We start from the raw sequence: 18,593 nt of genomic DNA on the forward strand, positions 1-18,593 counted from the left end.
GGACCCGGGTTCAATCCTCAGCACCACATAAAGATAAAATAAAAATAAAAGATGTTGTGTCCATTGAAAACTAAAAATAAATATTAAAAACTCTCTCTCTCTCAAAAAAAAAACACACACACTTTGTTGGTTAACAATAAAATCACTAAGTCATAAATTGTCATTTTTTTGTACTCCTGTGTTCTAGGGTATTTTGCAATTTGGCTACTTATCAATATTATTAAAATCTAATAAATAAATAAATAAATGTGATAGGGTCTCATGTTTCCATGTACATCCGCAAAATGAGCATTTATAGCAATTCCATGAGGTATCATGTGCAAGGATGATAATTAGTCTTGTTATACATTATTTAATCTACATCATATGTGTATGATGGAGATAAAAAATTGAAATGAACTCATGTTAGAGCAATCCTTTACACACTTGATTTGGCAGAAGATTAATTGACTGGATATTAATAAAGAATCTATAATAAAAGATAATAGATTTTTCATAGCCAAAATGTTGGGAAAATGTTGACTTAAATCAACCTAATCAATTTCTCTATTGCAAAACCTTTTAGTCTTTTATTTGTTAATAGTGAATCCCAATGGAAGAATCTAACACCTAGTTTTCCTGACCTTATTTAATTATGGATTTTTCCCCCTCAGATATTAGAAAATGAATTCCTAAGAATACAACCCAGGACCAGAAGAAAATATAAAATATAAAATATTTGCATTTATTTCCATAACTTTTAAAACAAATTTCATAAACTTATTTTTAAAGAAGGATGGTTTAAAATAACAAACAAGGAAAAAATAACCAGACTGTTTAGAGGCAGGCTTTCTAACAATAGATGTCAAAAAGGAGAACACTTCAAAAATGGACATTATAAATTAAAAATTTGAAATCATTACATGTTGGTAAAACCTTACTTCACAATTTAATGACTTCCTGTAGCAGTCATTGCCAATTACATACCCAGTAGGATCAATTTTCTAACCTTGCAGAATTGGGGTTACAATACACCTTGATGAAAAAAAGTGTTGTCCAAACTCTTTTGCAGCTAGTGTTAACCAGGCAAAATGATTCTAGATTACGAGATATAGAGAGAAGAAGAATTTTTCTTCTAAATATAAAGGCAATGACTCCTATGTTTTATTCTTCTCCTTTCTCCCTCCTTCCTGCCCCGAGATACATATAGGACATCTGTTATGGCAATGATCATCTTGCAACCCTGAGGCTGAAAACCTCATGCAAATAGTAGTGTAGCAGGTAGATAAAAGATTCCAGATTCCTTTTCTCTGTCTTCCTTCCTGAGCTAGGGATGGATCCCAGGGTCTTGTGCATGCTACCATTGAACTACATCCCACAGTCCTCATATTCTTTCATATTATGCTTCACAATTGTTTAAATCTTGCCCTACATAATTTAATGCAATGAGAAAAAATATACCTATTCATTTAAGTAATTGTTGGCCATGCATTTTTATTATCCACAAGTTGCCTATTTCTACTAAAACAGATTCATTACTTTTAAAGGAAAAAAATCAATGTTTATAATATTGTTAATATTGCTACAAAATATCTTAGAAAATTTTATTCATTTTAGGATTTTGATTGAAAATTATATGGAACAGAGACTATCTTGATATAAAAATTCCATGCAAGGAGTTAAAGTTCTCTACCATAGTGGTAAAAGCTCAATAATTCAGAAACTTTTAATATCTACAATGATTCATTCCATGATTTCATCATATAAAGTAGTCCTGATGTATTATTTCCTTTTTTCTATATTTTGTTTTTGTGGTGCTAGAGATTGAACCCACAGCCATGCCAAGCAAATGCTAGAATCACATCCCCAATCCTCCATGGATATTTGCATATGCAGTTAACTTAAAATGTTGTGATTAATTGTTTACATATTACATTATTTTTATGAGCAAGAGGGAAAATTGACATTTATTTACTTCAAAAGTTCTAAATATCTCAATAAAAACCCAACTTTTAAACTTTATTTTAAACGTTTTTCATGACCTTGCCATTGTCTTCTAAATAGTCTTCTCACACATACTGCATACTGTATGTAAACTGATTGCCCCTGGACTACTGTTTATTCACATTTCCATTCATGTGAATGCATTACATAACCACATTAATGATACCCTAAAGTCTCCTCATAACTCATTATGAGAGCCAATTTTGCACCTATTTCCCCAATTCTGCATTCAGTGACACTGCATTGGTAACTTGATATTGGCCATAGTGGGAATACTTAACCATTATTAATGGCAAACACTACAAACCAAAGCATCTTTACTTCCACAGATAATTATTAATTACCCTCATATCACTGAACAATACAGAAAATTCAGTTTTAAGCCAATTTCATAAATAATTCATTAATTAATTTTCACATTGTTAGATTTAGCAACATAAAGTAACCAGATCTTAATCAGTGGATTATTTCACAGGAACATTGTAATAATATGCTATTGAACATATTATTTATAGATCTAAATGGATTGAAAGGGCTTAATGAAATGGTAACAATGATTGTTTCCATTGACTTATGATTTATTAATGAAAACAAATTTAAATTGTGAATAAACAACTAAAAAAATAAAATAATGAACATTTTCAAAACCTAGGACTTCCTGCTGACTTATTTCAAATTTACATTTGTAAGAGAAAATAAGCTTTATCAATAAGCTGATTGCTATCCTTAAAAAAACATTTAAAGTAAAATTGATTCAATGGGGCACTGAAAAATTAGTTAAATTATGTATTTAGTTTATCCAAAATTGCTTTTCAGTGTTACGGGATTTAAAAAATCTTTATTGTAATCATCTAGTGATAATTTTAGCTCTTTTTTAATGTAATATTATTGGTTGCTCTAAAATTCAAGTAATTTTACATGTCAAAGTAAAAGAAAAGTGTAATTCTACTCTCAAACTAGAATCCACTTTTTAAATTATACAAAGGCTTTTACATCATCCCATTGCATGAATATCAGTAACAGTTTTTTTCTAAAACATCCATTTACCTAATCAAATTAAATTGAGTGGCTTTAAATTGAGAATACTAAGGAAAATGGCTCACATATCAATGTTGCAAAAGAAAACATAGATTTGTCCTATCAATGCCCTATTAATTTATTTTTCACCAAGTTCGTTTTTCCAAGTAAGTACCAAACATTAAAAAAGAATTACTTTAAATAAACATGAGCATAATTTACATTTAAAAAATTCTTTCTTAGACTTACAGATCAGAAGCAAGTGGTTAGCTTGCAATGCACTTGCTAAGGATTATAAAAGCAGTAAGTCCAGAATTAAAAGGCTCAAGGCAGACTTTCTGCAGATCAGTCAGGTGGTCATGTGGTATCTAATACTGAAAAATGAAACAAACTGTGCCTTTTTAAAAAAATGGACACTCAAAAAGTAAGTGATGTTATCAGTAAGAACTTGAAGCTAGCATTGGAAAGGTAACATTTCATTTTTAAGCATCACTTGGACATTTAAATTAATTAATATGCAGATTTAACTAATATGCAGTTAGCGGGACTATATCAAAAATAGCAAACTTGAGCAACCATAACATGCAAGGCACAAAGGGCTTTTTTACTAATAAAAATTTAACTATAAAATTTATTTTATAAGCAATTTCACAAAATTTAATAATTAATAAAATATTGGAAATGGTTTTGGAAAATATAGACACTCTTTTATTAAACAAATTAATAAAATATTTTGAAATTATATGTGTACACTACATATGCATTTCACTACATATAAAAACTGAAGTATGTTTGGAAATCATTCAGTAATTTTATTTAAACTAAAATATCCAAATTAACAATCATCAAAATAAATAACTTAAAATATTTGATAGGTAGATTTAAAACATTATTTGTAGTATGTGTCTAATTTTTAAAAATTAGAAGTCCTAAATAATAATTAAAATAGTAATTTGAATATTTTACAATTAACATATATTTTCAAGTGGGAATCTTATTTTTACATCTCCATATACAAGTAAAATTTCAATTTTTGTTTTTTGTAAAATTACGATAGTGTACAAGTTTCCAAAACATATCTTCAGTCTAGTGAATTACTAAACTTATGTTGAAATATACCCCCCAACACCCTCCATTGTCATTACCAGTAATAGTAAGGGAAGTAGGGAAACACTTACCTAATTTTATTACGCTAAAATAATATTCAGGTGCATATTCTGAACCAACTTAGATGACAGTTGTAGCCCTATTCTGTTTATAATGTTTATCATGCCAGTAACATTGAAAACCCTACAATTTCACCTTTGCTTCAAATATTAAGTCTGTTAATATAATAGGAAAATCTATTTTAAATTCATTAACCTCATTTTATCATCTCAGATATAGTAAGAAACAGGAGTACATAGGATGTAAAATGTTTTGAAATAATTTAGGATCATACATTTTCACAAAAAATAGCAGGAAACCATTATATCTACCCTGGGGGGGAAAATCACCTTTACTGTAAGTTACAAGGTACTTGCACTAAAAGTTGTTTTCAATTTAATGCACATTGAGTGAAATAGAAATAATCACTATAGTTTAAAAGGCATATGTACAATATGACTTCATTAATAATGCTTTTATTATAAAAAATGTAAGGTTAATTTGGGGACTTCCAAATAAAATTTCAAAAATAGGTGTCAAATTAACAAATTTGCAACAGAAATCACCTTACCATGTTAGGGTGTCCCTTATTATGCAAGGGTTAACTAGGAATATTTAAATTATAGATATTTAAAAAATCAATGTAATAATTTATTTTATAATTTGTTTTATCAATTCTATTTATGTTCTAAATAATATCCAAATATATGGGCATTCTTATTACTATTTGATAGATTCATATTTTTTCTAAAAAAAAAATCTTTCTTTTCTCATATGTGTATATATACATATGTGTGTGTATATATATACACACACATATATATCTATGGACTCAACAGGATTGATAAGAAAACAATTCAACCTGAATGATGTAATTATGTAATGGAATGTAAAAAAAATTATAGCAATTACGGTGTTGTGACATGCTCTAATGAATGAAGTTGCATTGGTTGATGATACTGTATCTCCTACTCATTAATTATTTGGATAGAGAGCATTATTTTACTTAATAGGAAAAAATAAAATCATAAATTACCAAAGTTTTGTCCATACATTTTCATGTAATATCGATGACACTTCTCTCACATCTATAAATCATGGGGGAAAAAATCAAAATAATACCAAGTAGCATTTGTGTCCTCAGAAAAACTCTACAGTGGTTCTATTCTTTTATTACATGCAACCATTAAATTTCAGGAAAAGAAAGTTAGGATTTCCAGAGAATAGTTTTATAAGGCAACGATGGCTTACTAAAGTCTTCTGTCTAGATGCCCAACTGATAGGGTGTTTTTTAAAAGTTTCTTATTTGCAGACTACAGAGAAAGACACACTTCTGCAGTGTAGCTAATTAAGGTAAATTTTACCCTGGAATTAGCTGTCATTGTAGAGCAATATTCTGTTAATATGTAGTAGAAAAATTTAATAGAACATTCTTTTAAAAAATTTGAAAGTAGCCAAAGTATTTTTCCCCTAAAATCTGAGGAAAAAGCAGAAGGTGAATTTAACATCATAGTCAAAACAAACCAAGTGATACATTTCCATTTTCTAAATGCTTTCTGTCTTTTAAAGTCTATTTTCTGTTCATTTAGAACATTCTTCCTTTTTATGGCAAATTAGAATTTTAAAATGCAACAATATTAATTTCAGACTAAGAGAAACTTCCTATAATCTCATTTGTGGGGTTGTGGGGAACAGAGGCTAAATGAAGCACATGTTATTTGTTCCATATATCCAATCATTAAAAATACACAGTGATTGAAAAAAAGAAAGTAGTCGAAAAAATCTTTTAATAGTTCTCAAATATAACCTGGCTACTACTGACATGCAATATATACTAGTTTTCTTCTTTCTCTCTCTCAACAGCTTCCTCACATGCTCTATCATCCCCAGGAGAAGATAATATAGAAAAATATGCATCTGGGAGAACCTGAACACCAAAGATTCCACAGTCAAAGGACAGCTTTAAAACCTAACACAAATTTAGGGGCCATGTTTATCAGTAGAGAAAAAAAATGATCTATTTCTCTGCATTTCTCAAGATAATTGCCTTTCTAAGAGCTGTACACTCTCATTATACAAACACATACACAAAACAAAACAATATCTAGTGAATGTTGTTTCACTGGTTTCCTGCACAAGACTCTACTGTTTCAAGGTACAAGTTCATATTAAAGCATTGGCCTTTCTTAGCCAGGCATTTAAAATTTTTAAAAATCATAAAAGCACGATAAAACAAAATAACGGGTTTTCCCAGGATAGTTTTAAATTAAGAAACTCTTTCTTACATTGACTGAGAGGCCAAAAAGTTAAAGGAGAGCAGTTTTCTACTGAATATGGAAAAACAGAGGTGCAACTTTATTTTGAGAGTTAAGAGGGACAAACCTACGCTGAGAAGGTGGCTTCTCACAAGTGTTTCACAGTACTCTACACTCGTGTGAAATTTAGGTAACTGGAAACTACAAAACATAGAAGCTTATTGCTTTGGGGGGAAGAAGCTTATTGCTTATTGGGGAACAATGCTTGATCTTCCTTGTATTTTTTGACTCTCCAAAGACAACTCAAAAATTACTTTCTTACGGTCCAAAAAATAAATAAAATAAAGGATAGAGTAAATGAAAAGGGAGAGAAACATCTATCGACAGCATGGGAAACAACTGCCAAAAAAAACCACTGAACTACATTTTCTAAAATTTTCAAAGGAAAACACTCTTACAAGGGAGCAACATATCATCAAAATAGAGTGTTTTTTTTTTTTTGTGTGTGTGTGTGTGTGTACGCGTGTATGCAAACAAAATCATAATAAATTCATTATGAACAGAGGTACCATTTTGGTAGAAAATATAACAATTTAATATGCATTAAATTTCAAAGGTTTAGCATGCTCTAACGTCTTAATGTTTCTTTATGCACTGTAAATTATTATAACTGGTATCTGTGATTTAATGAGGTAGACATTGTGCAACTTCTAATTGGAAACAAAGCACCAAAGCATGACTATAGTTCTCAAAAGCTCCCTGGCCAAGATATTTATCCAGTGGACACACTTAATGACTAAAGAAAGGCAGACTTTTGGCTGCCAGGAGGCTTTGGACTCAATTCTGGTAAAGGCGCAGTGAAAGCCATAGAGGTGAATGACTCATTTATAGAATCTGGAAAATAAAAATGGGTTATCACTATTCTGCATTTATACTTGATTTTGCCTAACAATCAAGAAAAATTAAATTGGGGACTAGAGATGTAGCTCAGTGGTAGAGAACTTGCTTAGCATGTATGAGATCCTGGGTTCAATCCCAGTACCTTGTTTGGAAAAATAATTTGGACAGAGATTTAAAAACATGCAAAAGATATTCAAAAAACAATTATCCTTAAAATGCCAACAAGCATTTAATTTAATAACAGTATTATAGAAAATAAACCCCTTTAATCTTAAATTATCTTTGTATTACTCAATTTTTGTCTCAATTCATTTGTTCTTGTAAGGGTCTAGCCTAATTATAAAATTGAGAGATGAAAATATATTTATTTTTCCCTTCAGATTATTGAGATTCTCTTTTTTGTCCAGACACATAATTTAAGTCAAGACCTCTACTGCCTGAATTATCTAGATAATATTTTAATCAGAGCTGAAAATATGTCATTGATTCAACTTGGTTTCATTTGGTTTGGTTTCACTGTGATTCAAACTAAGAATGTTCACTTTACAACTATGAAAGTTATGAAAACCACTTAAAGGAAAGATGCACATTATTTTATGATGGATTTACCATACAGCAATTGAGAAAAAAAATGTCATTCAATCTAGAGTAGCCTCACTACCTCTGAAAACATTTTAGTCTACAGTTTGAAAGTTCATTTAATTTAAATCTGTGTTGACTTAGGTGTATTACTTGGAGAAATATTTTAATACATAATCAATTTTAATAATTTTCACATGTGTGAAAGGCATATTAATAGAAAAGCACTTACTAAAACCAAATTTTAAGCAAGTTCTAGGAAAATTGCTAAATGGATAGAGTTATAATACATGGGCTTCTCTGTAATTTACAAACTTCAATAGAAAATATGACATCAAAAATAAAAATATGATATATACATAAAATTATATTATAGAAAACTTAAATTTAAATTGGTTTCTGAGTAAGAAGTTGGCAAGTTGGTGGCATAGGCCTATACAACAAAATTGGCATTTCATTTTAATGTGACAATTGTCTTTTGACAGCAGATTAGTTTAACATTGAACCTCCCACCAAAACAGTTATCCATTTCTAACTGCATAATAATTCATTGCTGCCCTTCACTGTATATTAAATGTCACCCATCATTGTGACAGGACCATAAAAGCTACTGCACACTAGTCGGGAGCCAAGATCAAAGCTGTTATGCAAGCATGTTGGACATGGTTTTCTGAAGTCATTTAAACCATCAGAAACACTATGTTTTGAATGTCTTTACTTCTGAGCTCCAAGGAAATACAGAATATTTAAGAAAGTATTAGGACTCTGTAGGCAACAGCCAACATGTCAAAACTGTTCTGGTGAACACTAAAATAGTAAATCCTTGAGCAGAGCTGCAAGACTGTCCTCTACTGCCTAATCCAACATCAAAAATAGGTTGTAGTCTAATATTCTAAAAATCATGTAGGGAAATTCAGCACAAAACACACAGCAATTCCTATATTCTTTCAATTTAGTAAAACTAATGCTACATATTTAACATATTGAATAATCTTTGATTTGCTAGGTAAGAATGGACTAGTTAATACTGTTTGGATTTTACTCTTTTTTCCTATATTTGATCATATTAAGTTGTTTAATTAAACCCTATTAAAACTTTGGTGTTATAGTGTTCTTATCAACTTTGATATTATTTTTCTTGTTATAGTTTATTTGTACTTAATTTTAAAATGTCAGTGTCGGAAAAATATGCAAATTTCTGATAGGCCTAATAAATAATTGTTAAGATTGTATCAATCCTGTTGGCAAAAAATAAATGTACCATTATTCACTTCTTTTACTTTTGGTCTTTCTTTATTGATCTCTGTATACTGAACTACTAAGAACCCTGGACCAAGATTTGCATGCAGAATTTCAGGACAACCCTGCATGTCATGGAGATATCTATGAATAAAAGAATACTAAAAAGTAAATAAGTAATTAAAATACCCTCTTAATATCTATAAAAATGTAAATGGACTAATTTTTTATAAATAGTATCCATATCAATAGTACCTGTTGTTCAATATAGAAAATATTTGAAGCAAGGTGAAAAGTACCTCTTGTCAGTATAAAGGGTGGGTGCCCTAAGCAGCCTTTTATATATGACTAACTGCCATCTACATAAAAAAATATCTAGGTCAAAGAAAAACAGAAAGGAAGAGGGGGAAAGATTTAGGGAAAAATAAGTGCAAGCCCAGCATGGACAAGGCTTCTTTCTAATCCTGCCAAGAGCTCTGTTAGGATACTTGGGATAAAGGCATTCTATTTCTAGAATGCAATATCCCAAGCTCATCTTTTCTTTTAAATAAGTTCTAGCTAGTCATAGTAAGCATGCCAATTATGTCATTATGCTATAAGTAATAATACAACTGCTTGCAAGAGACCATATAATACAAAACTATACCAAGACAAAAAATTAGGCCATTTATTTTTTTGAAAATGTTGGTTAAATCCGATTAAAGCATTTGTTAAGTATTCTTAGATGTGTTACTTATAAATTAAAGGTGAGGGGAAATATTTCAAAGTCATCACTAAACCTAGGTACTTTTAAATCCAGCTTAGAAACATGAATTCTAGACTTAGTATTGGTTCTTAATTTGTCATAGAATTAATATTGTTGAACTGTAATAGAATAGACCTTCAATAGGTTTAAAACCTAGTAGTAATATAATGATAACTAATAATCTACCTGATGTCTTATTTCCTTTTTAATTGTATGCTTCTCTCTAGTGAAATATATATTACAATTCATTTTCTAGGAAAACAGGATTGAAATTTATGGCATTCATAAAAAAATTAGGATGACTATATTTCCATAAGTTTACTCAAGGGTAATAGATATTTTATATCAGATCAATGGGCTAATTGTGAGATTGTTGATAAAAATAATACATCTGGTAGTGTTCTTGGACTTATTCACCTGGTAAAATTCTGGCCATTATGGTAGCAAAGAGATACTTGTTGAATAAATTAAGGAATAGATGAAAAATGTTTTTTAACATTTTGGGGGCCCTGATAAGTCCTTACTGGAGAACCAAAAAAATTATTTGACTTATTGAGTAAGTGATTGGTGGAATAATAAAAACAAAGTGAAATCAGAAAAAAAAATGAAGATGCAGCTTGGTAGATAGAAAAATATAGAAAATTGATTATAACAATAATAGAAATAATATCAGATGATGACAAAAGCAAAAATAAAAATAATAGCAATTAAAGTTTTGACAGTATGTAAATAATTTACTATAGTTTTGAAAACTTTATTTTTGATATATTTTAGTTTTCATTTCAAAATGTGTTATGTAATATCCTAAACTTCAATATAACATAATAATATCTGAAGATGAATCCTGTTATTTTGACCTTTGCTTCTATGATTTTCAAGGAACATTAGATGCTTATCTAAGACTTCTTTAAATGTAATTTTTTTTTCTCTGTAATTGTCCAGGAGATAAAAAATATACATAAGGCTAAACAAAATACCAAATTTATTTTTATATCAATAATGACATCAAGAACATACTTTTCTTTATATGATATGGCATAATTTTAACTGATGTATAAAAACAAAATACTACATGTATTTGAAATTCTAACAAAATGTATCATTCACTTCTAATTCAACTTATAAGTTCTATAATTAAAACTTGGACATTTTATCTAAATTTGTACCTCATAAACTCCTTTCATTCTAGCAATAGTTCAATACCATGTCAAAATAGATTTTAATCATTTGAAATTCATTTGAATTTGGAGGTTTAGTTTAGAATTAAAATTGAATCTATTTTAATATTCTTCTTTTTACCTAAGTTTTTAGTTTTTTTTTTCAAATTTGAAAATGTTTTACAGAAGATATTTTAATATTGAGAATATGTAACGCATTCCACATTATGTATTTATTTAACAAGAGTAACTACATTATTGATTATTTCACATATGGTATTTAGCATTATTATTGAGTAGTATATCTACTAATTTCTCCTTAAATAAAGATTTTACCCTAAAAAAAGTATTTGTGATGGTTTGTTTTCACATTGTTTAATAAGAAGCTGGAGTAGATTCATTTTCAAATCCATTCATTTAATAATTAATACAAATATACTGGTAACAAAATTAAATTAAAGTCACTAGAACATGGCAGAGCCCTTGAATCATGTTTTCAAATGGAATGACCTCGATTTATTTATTTTGTATAAATCGCTACAGGTTGCCATATTTATGTACATATTAACCAACACAGGTTACTACAATTTAATAATATTCCTTTTGGTGGTTTATAAAAGTTGGACTTATAGAAATATTTTTTTTTTAAATTAGAAAGTGTGTTATATATATATATATATATATATATATATATATATATATATATATATATATAATATGTCCCTATTAGGTATTAAAGCTAGGAAAGAAAAGAAATATTTTGGTATTTACTTTTGATTCTAAAGTCTCTGCTTGAGAGCTCCAAAAAACTACTGTTAGATTCAGCTACCTCAGAATTGTCTCAGGGCCCTTTCTCATTTATAGACTATTTATAGACTTACTTTTTGCCAATGAAATAAAGAAGAAGTGGATGCATGCAGACATCAAGAAAGGCTTTTTCCATATATTTGAGTCTTTTTAAATTTTTTTCTGTTTTACCTGTGTACTAAGGGAAGTGGTTGGTATTGGTCAATATAAAATAATATAATTGGTCTGAAGGTACTCAAAAATCAGAAGGCTTTTTTTATTTTCATGCAATATGTAAAGAGTTGGAGTTAAAATGTTTATAAAGAAGCCTAAACTTCTATGGAATTTTAACAGGATCTGCCATACAGCTTCAAATACTATAAGTTACATAGTTCCAATTCATATTTTCTGGAAAATGCAAACAATAGTTCTCTGAAGTATTCAAATTTTAATATTGAACCAGTTATGCAAAACCAGATACACTTATATAATATTTGTGTATAAATATACCAAAAATATGTCAAAATATAATTCCACATCGATAATTAATTTCATTCCTTTTTAAACGGAATGAAAGAAATTTTTTTTATTGTTAGAAAAAATACATGACTTTATCAGAAAAAGAATAAGTTCATGGAAGGACAAACATCCTTAATGATAAAAAGAATTTAAAATTATTTATTGAAAGAATTAGTATAATATGATTGAAAATAACAGTTGTGTATTTAATATTGATTATAGGGCACAGAAGCATATGTAATTATACATCACAAGAATGTTTTCAATATGAAAAATTATACATAGAATTCTAACTTAGTTTTGATTCAAAACTATTCTTTTGATATTTAATAGACTATAAAATTTCAAAGAACATAATGAGTATATGGTCTTCAGTGTAACAATAGAATTTTCAGTCCTGAGGCATAATTCGAATCTTCTTAAATAAGATCCAAAAAAAAAAAGAAAAAGAAATGATATTGAAATGATCTATTAATTGCAAATTTGACAATGAGTTAAGCATGAATGAAAATGATTGTAAATTTTCACCTCCAAGAACAATGAAGTAGGAAAATCAACAAAGATTAAGCTGTATCAAAGATCATGATCTTAAAAGTCATTAAAATGTGAACTTATATAGTTTAAGTTAGGCATTTGAAATTCTGATCCTATGATCTGGCACATATATTATCTTTCAGTGTCAATAGGCAATTTGTTGTAGTGACATATTTATTCTGTAAAAAAAAAATGACAAGTTTTATGTAGAAAAACTTTTCTTTTTATATTTTTATATTTAGAATGTTTAAACCAGCCTTGGTCACATAAAAAGAAAGGGTCTCTTAAAATTATACTACTTTGTTTTTCTTTAGGACTGAATTATGAATTCAAGTTAGTGAAATATGGTATCTTTTTCATTCAAAATAAATAAGAAATGATTCTCTTACCTTAGTAATTTGGATTGATTTTTCAGTTCTAATTAGGAACAAAACAACCTACCACACTTATAGCTTACTGACAGAACCAGCATGCTTTTTGCCCAAAAAGGCAATAGAATACATTGTAATAAGTGAATGTGACTCTTAAAACTTCATTGTTATTTAGCACCCCATAGGAAATAAGAAAAAAAAGTAATAAAATCGATTGTGACTTTTGACAATCATTAGTTAGAAAAAGGAGGTAACAATTGCCAAAAAAATCACAAAAGTGAGCATGTTACCTGGCTATGACAAAGAGCACACAACTGACACCCAAGTAAGCCAGCAGAATATACATCCAGATATCAGGGGAGAGAGGATTCAGGAAGGAGAAGACGCCTGGGTTTGTACCATTGGGCTTGCGGTACAAAATACTTATTCCAAGTGTCATAAAGGGCTTGGAAAAGTCGATGACCTTCTCTCGAACGTAGGTAATAGCCAGTGGTGCAACTGCAAGGTCAGCTTTCTGTAGAGAGAAACATAAAAAGGAAGAAAAAAGAAAGAGAAAAATTGCTTCTAAGTCACAAGAGAAAACTCAATGACTAAATTAAACAGATTTTACACTTAAATGATTTTTTCAGTAATGATCATGCTAAAATTTAAAGCATTTTTCACTCTGATGTTAAGCATTTGATTTATTTGCTACTCATTTCTATATGCTTCCAGAATAGCACATCAGCATTTCATAACTAGATATAGAAAAAAACACTATATAGGATGAAAAACTGGAGAAATTGTAGATTCATCACATGAACAATTATGCTACTGAGACTTTGCATAATTACTTTTATTTTAAGCTCTAAAAACTCATTTAATATCAATTATCATTCTGAATATGTTGGTCAAATTCTAGTTGCAATAACTACATGAAAAAAAAATTAGATAGGAATCAAGAAAGATTTTCTTGGGTTTGCTACCATGGAAGAGTGCAGTTAAAATTTTTGTCATTAAATAGTTAAAACATTCTTAAAATCATCCTTTAATATGATTCTGTTTACTACCCCTGAGTTTTATTTCTATCCCTCTAATTTGTTTTATATTATTTAATGAAAATCCTTGCAGCATTGCTCAAATCGCATTAGGAAATGAGTTTTTCAATTTTCACAAAGTTGCTAATTTTCCACGGTAGCTTAAATATGTTAAATTACTAATGCTTTTCACTCATCATGTTATAACCATCTGTCAAGGCTGAATTTATGCTCTAATACATCGTAAGAAATTATAATATTTTAAAATAACAAAGGCATCTATGATGAAAAGCTCTATTGCTACTTTCCTTTTATTTTCATAAACATACAAAACTTCAGAAAATAAATAAAATATGCATTTTAAGGAGCAGCAGAAAGAATTTAAAAAGAAGAAAATTAAATCACTATTCTTCTACATTGTTAAAAGACTTAGAGAAGAAACTTCCTTAAATTGACAAATAAAATTGTATTTATTGTTTATAAAAATATGTGTCAAAGAAACTTCTCTAAAATGCTGTTTGTTGACAATATTGTTCTGCATGTTTGTGTACATATGTGTGTTTTTGGTGTGGGTGAATAAGGGAGCACTCAGATGCATGGAGACAGTCTTTGAGATAATCTATGGAGAAAGATATGTCTCTAAAAACTAAGAAAAAAAGGTCCTGAAGGAAGACATTATCACTGTTATATTCATAAATGAAGAAAAATATTTATTTAAGAATAGTAATTGCTAATGCTCTTGTAGTCATTCACTGTGAAACTAGTACTGTGTTAAGAAATTCACATGAATTATCATATTTAATATTCACACAATCAACTGTTATTCTCTTTCTCAGAAAAGAAAACTGAAACCTTTAGAAGTTAGACAATGTTTTAATTGCCTTAGAGCTAAATTTGCATTAGGCCAGGATATAAATGCAAGCCACATCACTCTATGCCTTACCCATGCCATGCATTTCAGAAACCAGCAAAGGAATCATAAAAAGTCATCCATTAATTCATGAAATGGTGTGTAGATATGGAAAGGGAAAATATAGAAACAAGACTAGCAATTAATAAATTACAATTTCTGAGAATTTAGAGGACAGATGCAGTGTTCAGGCAGAGGGAATGTCCTCCACAAGAAGGAGACAGAAGGCAAGAAAGTAAAATGAGTTTTAAAAAACAAACAATTTTGTTAAAGAAGAAAAAAAGATAGATTTTGACAAAAGATGGGGAATATAGTAGTTAGCTACTATTTTGGAAGTTGAAAATAGAGTACAGTTTATCTATGTGCTACTTCACTCTGGCACCTCCTCTCCTCCTAAGGTACATGAAAAGCAAAATATCATCATACACAAAAATCTAAGTGAAAATGCTTTATAAATAGTAAACTTTCTTAAATTTACAAATAAAATTATATCTATTGTCTACAACATGTTTTGAAATATATCTATATGTATATATATTTATGAAATAAATAAATATTTCTAACTAAGTTCTCTAGGCATATATTAAGAGGAGGGACTAAACATATGTCAAATTTCAAATTTACATAGCATTGCCTAAAGTAAAAATTCTATCCCAACTGTAAAATAGAAAAAAGGTTAAAACTTAAATAAGAAAATTTAATTTTCAAGTATAAAATAATAGCCATTTGAAACAAAAGATATAAGCAAATCCTTTGAAACATCTAATACAAAAATAAATGGATAAATAATGTGTTACATCCACATAATGACATATTATTAAATTGTAAAAAAGAAATGAGCTATCAAGTGATGAAATGACATTAAATGAATATCCTAAGAGAAAGATACCAGTCTAAACGTTCTACATATTGCATGATACCAAATATATAGCATTATGGAAAAGGCAAAATTACAGAAGCAGGAAAAATAATCAGTGATTTCCAAGGATTCATGAGTAAAGAAGGAGTAATGAAAAGGTAGAACATGGATCATTCTTAGGGTATTGAAACTATTCTGAAGGCTACTGTAATGGTTGATACAAGCATACATTAATCAAAAATCATAAAATTGCATAATACAAAGAGTAAACCCTAATATAAATGAACTTTAGCTAAAAATATATGTGGCAATATTGTTCATCAGTTGTAATATGCTATACTAATGGAAGGTCTTAATAACAGGGAAACTTTTTTTTTGTATTGTGGTTGATGGGAAGGTGATATGGAGAAACGACTTTCTATATAATTTTTCTACAAGCCTAAAATTCCTCTAAAATTTAATTTATCATATCCTCATTTAGTATGACTTAAGAAATTATGCTGATCAGATAGAATTTGAATTTTACTATTAATTGTGATATGAGATTGATCAAATGTCAATTATCAAAAACAGTTTTTAATTGCACACTAAATATATTTTAACATCCAATTAAGAAATAAAGTCTAGGACCATCTTGAGCAGTGAAAATGAAAATTTATTTATACATAGTTGTATTTTCTATTAATAAGGTCCAACTTCATTACAAGTATCTTAATAATAAAATAATTATGAAATCTAATAAAAATTTTATTATTATATTAAATGTGTTCAAAAAGACAGTTGTGGTACTTACTCATTAAATGCCATGTTATTAAAGTGGTTAGAGATAAGAGCCTAATAGTACAAGTGAATAATCCAAAAGCATATTAACCAAAAGGTTAATATGATTTAATGAAAATATTAAGTAGTTTTTTTTTATTTTAAAGAATTATAAAATAATCTTGCCTTAGGAAAAAATTGACATTTTTAAAGGATCATTTCAGCAAAATAGAAAACAATAAGTTGTTCTATCTCATATGAATGATACAAAGGAAAGGGAGCATTCACCTCTAATTGACTGTGTCAGGGAAGCCCTTAGTGAATAATAACACTGGTATTTGTAGTTTGAAGTCTGAGTCTAAATTGGCCAAGCCCTGAATTGGAAGCATGGCAGAAATACGAATATCATAGTAATAACTAGTATTGTATACATCTTTTATGGACCAAGACTGTGCTATATTCTTTATCATTATCACTTCCATTATAAATTCCATTAATCCTTTTTACAAATGAAAACCCAGTGTAGTTCACATGAAACATGAGACTATAAGAAATTATTACCCACAAGTGACAGATATACTCATTTCCCACAACTTTTCTCTACAATTATTTAAGCATTATGACAATTTTACTTCTATACTGGTTGTGTATTTCACTGACCAAAGTGATCCTCCCTTTTCTGTGATATCCAAATTCTATAGGATATACATCTGTGGTTTCCTTCTTCCTGTGGAAACTTCCGGAAGCTTCTGTCCACATTAATTTCAATGATTTTTGATTGGGATAGCATTTATGAACTAATCTATAGAACTTAACATGGAAAAATGTTTTAGGTTGTGTTACTTCTGATGATTTTACATTGATGTCAGCCAATGTGATATGAGAGATTTGAATGTGCATGTTATTTTATTTGTGTTGCCTATGAGGGTATAAACACTTCACAACCTACAGGCATTTCCTTCAGTTAAAGTACATAGCTCTGAACTGAAGCAATTATAAGGCATCCCTCCCTGGAAATTTCATAGTTACCTAGGTAGCAGCTATCTTTCTAAATTAATAAGTATTAATTTATTATTCTAACTTTCTATGTGAAACTCTGCCAAATTGTTTTATTCATCTTTATGATTATAATGAACCGAACATCCCCAAGGCACTGGATGCAATCTGACACAAAGGAACTGCCTAGAATGTTTGCTGAATTCAGTTTCAATTAAACTTATTAAAAATTTCAAAAGAATTAAAGAAAAGTACTTAGAGAATTTTTAAATTAAACTTTTTTTCCAGTTTTACCCTAGAAACAAAATTTATTTCTATACTAATATAACTCTAAGTTTACTGCCCATTTAGGGAAAACAGAATAATTCTTTTTTAGTGATATAGCTAATATAGTATTCCATTCCTTAAAGTCTCACAGAACATTGGTAAAAACTATACAACAAATACATTGTACAAAACTTAGATAACAAAGTATATCTGCAAAAATGATGTGATGACTCCAAATATAATGATGCGATGAAAACCTTCTTTATGGAGCATCAATAATCAAAAAACACTATTATGATTTAGATATGAGGTGTCCCCAAAAGCTCATATATGGTACAATAACAAGGTTCAGAGGAGAAATGATAGGGTTGTGAGAGCCATAATGTAATCAGTGAATTAATCCCCTGATAGAGATTAACTGAGCAATAACTAAAGTTGTGAGGTGTGTCTGGAGGAGGTGGATATTGGAGGTGGACATTGGAGGCATGGTTTTGGGGTATATTTTTTATCTGGCAAGTGGAATCTGTCTCTCCGCTTTCTGATCATCATGTGATC

The 18,593-nt window shown here is 29.1% G+C and overlaps 1 protein-coding gene across 3 annotated transcripts in view; it reads right to left on the bottom strand.

Annotated features, from left to right (window-relative positions):
- The window catches only part of Grik2 (glutamate ionotropic receptor kainate type subunit 2), a 677,012-nt gene that overhangs the window by 175,134 nt on the left and 483,285 nt on the right, over positions 1-18,593 (bottom strand). For all 3 annotated transcript variants that reach the window (XM_027928184.2, XM_027928185.2, XM_027928187.2), the window contains exon 11: positions 13,522-13,745. In XM_027928184.2, coding sequence (XP_027783985.1) covers positions 13,522-13,745 — 224 coding nt within the window. The remainder of the gene's footprint in view (positions 1-13,521; positions 13,746-18,593) is intronic.

Source organism: Marmota flaviventris, chromosome 6, assembly GCF_047511675.1.
Source record: "Marmota flaviventris isolate mMarFla1 chromosome 6, mMarFla1.hap1, whole genome shotgun sequence".
Taxonomy (NCBI): domain Eukaryota; kingdom Metazoa; phylum Chordata; class Mammalia; order Rodentia; family Sciuridae; genus Marmota; species Marmota flaviventris.